Source organism: Carex rostrata, chromosome 35 (genome assembly GCF_964058835.1).
Source record: "Carex rostrata chromosome 35, lpCarRost1.2, whole genome shotgun sequence".
Classification (NCBI taxonomy): domain Eukaryota; kingdom Viridiplantae; phylum Streptophyta; class Magnoliopsida; order Poales; family Cyperaceae; genus Carex; species Carex rostrata.
Genome location: NC_135952.1, coordinates 2,402,597 through 2,410,848, shown reverse-complemented (window position 1 = coordinate 2,410,848; position 8,252 = coordinate 2,402,597). Strand labels below are relative to the sequence as shown.

General features: G+C 33.3%; 1 protein-coding gene across 2 annotated transcripts; it reads left to right on the top strand.

Annotated features, from left to right (window-relative positions):
* The first annotated feature begins 474 nt into the window (after positions 1–474).
* On the top strand, positions 475–7,119 carry LOC144549474 (putative disease resistance protein RGA3). Of its 2 annotated transcripts, none has more exons than XM_078298223.1 (4): positions 475–638; positions 2,583–5,418; positions 5,836–5,922; positions 6,717–7,119. In XM_078298223.1, exons 2-3 carry the CDS (start codon positions 2,589–2,591, stop codon positions 5,898–5,900), a joined length of 2,895 nt encoding a protein of 964 aa, XP_078154349.1. In that variant the 5' UTR covers positions 475–638; positions 2,583–2,588; the 3' UTR covers positions 5,901–5,922; positions 6,717–7,119. The 2 variants fall into 2 exon arrangements, with proteins under 2 accessions (XP_078154349.1, XP_078154348.1); XM_078298222.1 differs by having other exon boundaries at positions 475–645.
* The last annotated feature ends 1,133 nt before the right edge of the window (positions 7,120–8,252 follow it).

Below are 8,252 nucleotides of genomic sequence, written 5' to 3'. Positions count from 1 at the left end.
CCAGCAAAATATTTAAAGCCAATATTATAATTATTGTTGATTGTAAAAATTTAAAACCAATATTATATTCATGTAATTTATTTTTATAATACAATGCAAGCACCTAAAACTTAGAAACAAATAGAAACTTCGATAGAGTTAAATTGTAAATTTCATTCTTACCTTCAAAAATATTTTACATACATGATAAAAATAAGCACATTTGAGTAAATATAAGTAGCATAACATTCTTTTTCAATAAAAAAATCATACATAATAGACAAATAAAAACTATCATTATTATTTTTTTCTATAATATAAAAATTAGTGACTTTCTTGTAATCATTTTTTTTTTTTTGCACCAGCAGTCCACGTTAGACTTAAATTAAAGTTTAAAAATACAAATTACTGAGCCACTTCCCTCTGGGTACAATATATTGGTTGCGCCAATCATTCTATAGACTATTTTATGTTGAATAACTTTCCCCATTTCCCGGTTGGCTGCTTATCTTTCTTGCTTGTTTTGGACCTATTTCCTCCGATCAATATCACTGATTACCAAAGCTAATTCTCAAAGCTAAAAATCAATTGTCCCCTCCGAAACCAAGTATCTACACGAAGCTGCATGGTTGGTTTGGTCACGCCTCCTGTAACAAATTGTATGTGGTACGTTCTCTTTTATTAATTCTGAATTCAGTAAATTAGTAACGATTAAATTATATCTATTTACAGTTCTGTTTTTGCTTAATTAGTTTCCATAAATATCATGCATACTTCCTGATTGAGTTAGAAGAACTTGGATCCGTATTGGGTGTAACGACCCTCAACTCGAACAGGAACAAAGAATTTGAATTAAGATAGAAAAACACAAATTGAATAGAAGAAAGGAACAAATTTTATTGATCTCTCAGTAGTGATAAAAGAACAGCAAGGAAAAAATAGTAAGGAAGAAAGGAAGTAAAATTACAAATGATTGATAATTGTTTTCATTCTTCCCCTTGAACTGTTACAAAACACTGCCTTATATAGGCGAAGTTGTTTACAAAAGAAAAAACATCGGGCCTCCTTGTCAGTACTAACGGATTCAATTAATTCCCTACCCGGGTCTCGCTTTCTTCCTGACCGAACTACCCAAATTCCCTTTCTTCCCCAACGTGAGTCTAACTGAGTCAAAATAAGAATTAGAACGGGTCACTCCTGACCCGGGACATGACATTGGGCCTCCGATCTATTTTTTAATTGTTGCTTCTATTTTCTTATAGTTCAAACTTACTTTGGATCGTTATAAATTATCCTAAATAGTTCTTATTATCGATTAGTTGACTGTTTGGAGATTAAATCTGTAGGATTGGATCACAATAAATCGTAGTATCCTAACTATGTCTTACAAAATCGACCGATTCCGAATTGACTCAACCGAGTTGGAGTGAAATCTGCTGGAAGCAAGCCGATTTTTCCCAAGTTGACTCGGCTAGGCAATTTTTGTACAGGAAACCGGTAAAATCGGGGTTGAATCGTAAAAATTGGCCAAGTTTTGTCATAGTTTTGATCGAATTGTCACATATTTGACCGATTTTGGCAAAATTATGGTTAGAGGAATATGAATTTTAGTATAGGTATCAAAGGAAGTACAGATCGGAAATACGAAAGGGAACAAAAGTAAGGAGAAAAAGGAACTTCTTACAGTAGGACTCTTCAATTTAAACCTATGTTATTTAATCTTTTAATGTAAATTGGGAAAAGTTGCTAATTAAATTAACCTTAGCGAATACATGATGGATTGCTCTAATGTAATAAATAAATTTATGAGCAAATGTTTAGTTTTTTATATATTAAAAAAAATTAGTTCATTTATTTATAAAATAGAAGTTCTTTTTTGTTGCAATTTTTTTCATTACTTGGATTCTTTAACGTATTTAATTTTATATGTACGTAACATTTGTATATTTCTGTAAAAATTAAGACAATAAACACTAAAAAAGTGTGATCTAGTTGTAATTCTATATAATAAGTTTTAAAAACAATATTGACATGCATTTTAAATTTATCTTTAATCAAATATATAATAATTTTATTTTTGTTTGTATTTTTTACTATTTGTGAGAATTCATTATAGGCCACCTATTTAGTTTTAAATATTTGCATATATTACATTAACATATTATTTGAGTTTATTTTTTGGAGCTAACATAGTTTTTCAGGAAATTAGTTTTTTTTTTTTTTTTTTAAAACTCAATTATTTTTTACTACAAGAAATTTTTTTTTTGTTTCAAAAAAGATGGTTTCTGGTCCGATTCGGTCGATTTCCCACAGATTCACTCGATTTTGATTCCATGACCAACTTCACGATTCTGATTCCAATTTGATTCTGATTTTCATAACGATGATCCTAACATTCATTTTGTTGTGTTTCTTGCATTCATTATTAAAAATAAAGGGAAAAAAAATTGCACATCTCTGTTTTTCATCTTTGGCTGACAGGGGAAATCCCATTTTATTAGAAAAGCAACTTCTTTTGCTTCAATTCATTGCAAAGAATAAATAATATTTTGCTTCTTATTTTGCTACTCTAATCCTTCCCCTGTGGTTGATAACCGTAACAGGGGAGAATGATCTTGTGGGATAAAGTACTCGATTTTTTGGTGTCAACCATTGGTCAATCTACTGTTGAATCTTGGAGTAATAGCAACAATGTCAATAATGACGTTTTAAAACTTCGTGAGGCACTGCCTCTGGCACAGCACCTAATTGAGAGAGCCGAATGCTGGCGACTACCTAAATACAACCCAATAGACAGGCATCTTTCCGTGCTGAAAGATTCTGTCTATGAAGCCGAAAGCATAATTGATGAATTCCAGTACCAAAGATTGAAGCATGAAGTCGAGAGGAGCTTTCCAGTTATTCAAATTTTTCGGAATTGGATAGACAACTGGATGAGGGATTTCCCAAACACAGTAAAAGGGGTTCTTGATAGGCTTAATAACGTCTATAATGAAATGGAAAAAATCTGTTCCAGCCATGGCATACCAGAAAATCCCAACCAATTTGGCCAAACTGCTAGACCGATTACAAGCACATTTCTTAATACATCTAATGTGTGTGGGCGTGATAAAGAGTTCAAGAAAGTGATCTGTTTAATGGGAGTTCCCAGTTCTGGATCTGGTAAAAGGAAGAGAGCGAAAAGAGTGAATGTTTCTAATTATGGGGAGAGTAGCAGCAGAATGGATCAGAAACAGAATGTATCTGTTTTATCTATTGTAGGTATGGGAGGCATTGGGAAAACTACCCTTGCACAAAAGGTTTGCAATGATAAAACTGTAAAGTCATACTTTCATCCAATTATGTGGGTTTGCGTCTCTAATAATTTTGATTTGGTAAGGTTAACTAAAGAAATGATTGAGAGTAGTGCCACTAAAAATAAAAAAGAGTGCAATCTTACTAATTTAAATGAACTGCAAAAAGATTTACAAAAGAGATTAAATTCCAAGAAATTTTTGCTAGTTCTTGATGACGTTTGGAGCAAAGAGTGGCAAAGTCTATTGGCACCAATGGAAGGAGCACATCCGGGAAGTGTAGTGCTGGTGACAACTAGGGATCCTGAATGTGTGAAAATTCCAGGCACGAGTATTGGCTCTGAACGTGTTATAAATTTGGAGGGTTTAGATTACCATATTTACTGGGAGTTCTTTAAGAGATGTGCATTTGATTCAGTTGCCGAATCAAACAATATTAATCCAGAATTGGAGGTTATAGGTAAGGAAATTTGTGAAAGGCTAAAAGGATCTCCGCGTGCTGCCATTACAATCGGAGGTGCTTTGAAAAACAACTCAGGTGTTGAACACTGGAGGAATATCAAAGACAGTAAAATGTGGGAATTACAAAAAGAGGAAGATGATATACTTCCCGTACTTCAATTGAGCTATCAATATTTACCCACTTATCTGAAAAAATGTTTCTCATTTTGCTCACTCTATCCAAAAGATTTTAAATTCACCCAACCTGAGTTAACAAAGTTTTGGATCATGCAAGGTTTTATCGGACTTCAAGATAATGACAAAGAATTGAGAAACCAGGCGAACCGTTACTTTGATGACCTTGCAAGGAGAGGATTTTTCCAAAGACTTGGTGACAGAGACGAATATGTGATTCATGATCTGATGCATGATGTGTGCCTATCTATAACTAAAGATGAGTGTTTTTGCCTAGAAAATGGGAAACATAAAGTCTCTCTGGATATTCGGCATGTATCAGTATTTCAAGAGAAATTAAAGCTGGAGAAGCAAAAGGAGTTGAGCAAATATATGAAATTGCTTTCTCTAAAGGTAGGTCCTGACAGTTGTTGCATTACTGGAATAAAAACTTGGTGCAATGTGCTTACAAATATTCGATCATTATCTCTTGCAAAATGCAAAATTAAGAAGCTGCCCAAAAACATTGGAAACCTAAAGCATCTTCAGATTCTGGATATTTCTGGCACAAATGTTGAAACATTGCCGGAGTCCTTTTGTAACCTTTACAACCTCCAGTATCTAAACATGAGTGATTGCTCACAGATTAAATGTTTTCCCGAGGGATTTAACAAATTGGCTAATTTACAACTTTTCTATTTGCCTTTTACAAAGGTCTCCTTGGTAGAGCGTTTTGAAAATATTGTTAAAGCAATCAAGCTTGATAGCCACGTTCTTTCCTTCCAAAATGCAAAAATTGAGAATTTAAAGTTCATTCGCGAACTCAGTGGACATGTTCATTTAAAGGATCTTGGCTATGTTCCCAGCAAAGAAGCTGCTCAAAAAGCACAACTGAACAATAAGCCATTCATTAACAAACTGGAATTGTATTGGTCATCTAATCGTCTCATTGGTAAAGATGGAGAACACGATAATGATGTACTTGATGGTTTATGTCCCCATCATAATCTCAAAGAGTTGAAAATCAACCGTTATAGAGGACGGAATTTATCACCATGCTGGTTGAAGGAAGGGATTTTACCGAATTTAACTAGAGTTCAGTTTTGGTGTTGTGAGGTCTCAACTATTTCTCACCTCCCTCGTTCCATCACTAAATTGTTCATATCCTACTTATCTCAACGGGAAGGTTGTGGGGACCTTGAAAATTCAATTCCCAGTTGCTTGCAAAACCTCACTTCCCTTAAAACTTTGGCTATACAATATTGTGCACATTTGGTATCTATTCCAGCTGAGGTTACAAGCAATCTGAAATCTCTATCAGAGCTGGATTTGTATTCGTGTGACAAGTTACAGTCGCTAGGGGGCCTCCAGTTTCTTGCATCTCTATCAAAGCTGCATTTGGGTAGATGTGACAAGTTACAGTCGCTAGGGGGGCTCCGGTTTCTTGCATCTCTACAGGATGTCTATATTCGGGATTGTCCTAAGCTTGATGAGACTAGAGGTCGAGATGTAATTGGAAAACATCCATCAGGTAATTCACAACCGCCATTCGGTGTTTCTTGAACAAATATTTTCATTGGTGAATGAAGAATGAAGCATATATTTATTTTTTTTGAAATGATTTTATTTGCTTTGAATAATTTCAAAAGCAGACTCGGGCATTTCCTTCCAATATAACTCAACTAAATATTTATCGCAGAGTCTATTTATTGTTCATTTTATTTTCTTTTTTGATGTTTGCTAATTTCTCTTAGCTACAAATGATAGTACTTTTCGACCTTCTTAAGATTAACTACAACTTTCATGTTCCAATAGAATATTATGGGAAAAAATATTTTTTTCGCACAAGAATGATGGACTTGTATATCCAAATTCTAACTTCAATATAGTGTCATTTTGTTAATTTATAAAAGCGTATTCTTATTTTAATAATTTCTTAATATTGCAGGGAGGTTGAAATATGGGAGGGCCAGAAATGAGCGGCTAATATTGCAGTTGAAATATGGGATTTAGCTCCAGAATGATAATTCAACAGGTATTCAGTGCCATAGAGTATATATATATATCCATCTAATTCAAAATGTATGAGACATTATGATCTCCGGAGTATATGCAAATTTAATTTTCTCTAAAGGTAGGAAGGTTCGAAACTGGTGTATAACATCTAAATAATTGAGAAATGAAAATTTGAAGCTAACTACATTTTGTTAGTATTTGATATATATTTCGGTGGAAGGAAGAGAGACAATATTCTGAAAATTTTCTATTCAATCTATATTTTTTCTATTTCTCTCTTACATTCTTACAACAGAATACAAGTCTATTTATATCCTTAGACATGACTCTTAAAATTCGTGCAGTAATTAAAACAAAACAGAATTCAAAACAACTCAAAACAGAAAACAGTGCAGCACAGTAAATTCTGACCCTTTGGTACTAAAACAGCCATAACTTATTATAGAGAACTCCAAATGACTTAAAACTTGAACCATCAGAAACTAGACTCCAAGACACGTCAAATAGACTCATCATTTGCTCAGAATGATCTAGAATTGCCCTTTCCAATTATCATTTAAAACAGCCTTAAATCTGTTCACTGTGCAGTCACGAATTTAATGACAAATTAAGTTTATTCATCAACACATTTATATCTTACATAATAGATATATAGGCTAGCTTGTTATTTGTGTAACTCAGGCATCCATCTAGTAATTAGTAAGGACACATCAGTTAGAAAGTGGTCAGATATGATGTGCAATGTTATATCAGAATAAATTTGATATACATGATGTGCTAATAATGAAACCTCTTTTTATTAATTCATTTCAGATTTGGTGTTATTCCCTCTTTCATAGTGCATACGCTGCAGATTTGTCGCTGCTTGTTTCATCAAAATAAGTTTGTTAAAGCAGTACAAGTGTTATGGTTCGTTTATTCTCAGATTGTATATGTTTCTATATGCTTGTTTGTGTGTTTATGTAACTCTGTGTGTGCCCGTGATCGTTATCACACTTTTACTTGGGATTTGTTTGTTTATTATGTACGCTTGGACGAATTCAATTTGTTTTGCTGGTACGGTGCTGCTGTTTTCATTTGATTTTGATCTGTTGGCAGTGAACAATAATTCTTAGTATTCCACTTGGCCATGGTCATAAATTGTAATCAGTAAGACATCATGGTCTGAATTCAAGGACTTCAAATTTATTTTTTTTATTTTAATATCATTGTTGTATTTCTCTAGTTTTTCGTATTATTCACCATTCTGCATCTGCTTATGTTGTATTAACAAATTATTTTTTATAAAAAAAATTGTATCAATAACTAAGTACTCTGCTTTTTCCCACCTTTCTTGGCACCCTAACAATTTCAAACTCATCCTACAAAATAGAATTGAACTGAACTACAATCAGCTGAGTTCCAAATACCGTCGGGCCATGGGGTGCTGTGCTTTTGACAAACAGGATGCTTCGAGCACCTCCACCAGTTCCCCATCAACCAAAAGACATACAACATCTGCAATACGATATATCTGTTTCACACTGTGCAAAACCATTATAGCTGTCATCCCCTGAGTTTTTTTCAACCTTACGATCGCCTCCTCGATATTTTGAGTCAAGATTGGATGCAATGCACTTGTTGGCTCGTCTAATAGAAGGACCTGTAATTTGGAAAATTTTGGTCTGAGTCACAAGAGTGCAGGCTTTACATCCACAAATAAATCACTTTATAACTCGAATACAATATTATGTGGAAAATGCATTTAGTTAAAACTAATATATAGGTGTTAACCATTAATTCTTTGGTTTATACCAACTAAATTTATGTGACCGGTTTGAGAGGAATAAGATTATTTCCATCTTAAAACGATTTGAGAAAGAAAACAACAATAATGAAGGAAAATTTTATCACCAGTTTGGTTCATCGTGGACACAACTATAAAAAATATGAATGAATTGAATATAATATATATTTATATATCTATATATAAATTTATTTTTTATAATTATCTTATAGATTAATAGGTACAAAATAGTATTTAACTGTATTCATACATGTTTAGCTAAGGATAAAAATCTATACGATCATACTTATATCCGATAAGCTAACGTAGGCCTGTTAAACGAGTCGTGCCAACTCATGGACTTTGAGTTGGACTCTTAATTAAATGAGTCAAATTGAGCTGAGCTCAATTCGAGTTGAGCCCAAACTAAGTAAGTCATTCATCTTTAACTAAGTCGATCCGATCCGAACCGGAATGAGTTTTGAGCCGAAGCATTCCCAAACTTCCTTCGTTTCTTCCCCTTTTACAAAAACAAATAAACCCAATCCCAGACTGATTTAAATATTTTAACAATTCATATTGTA

Coding starts and splice junctions, on each gene's coding strand:
- LOC144549474 (XM_078298223.1), top strand. CDS start 2,589: ATGATCTTGTGGGATAAAGTACTCGATTTTTTGGTGTCAACCATTGGT. Junction 5,419..5,835: donor AATTGGAAAACATCCATCAG/GTAATTCACAAC, acceptor TTAATATTGCAG/GGAGGTTGAAATATGGGAGG.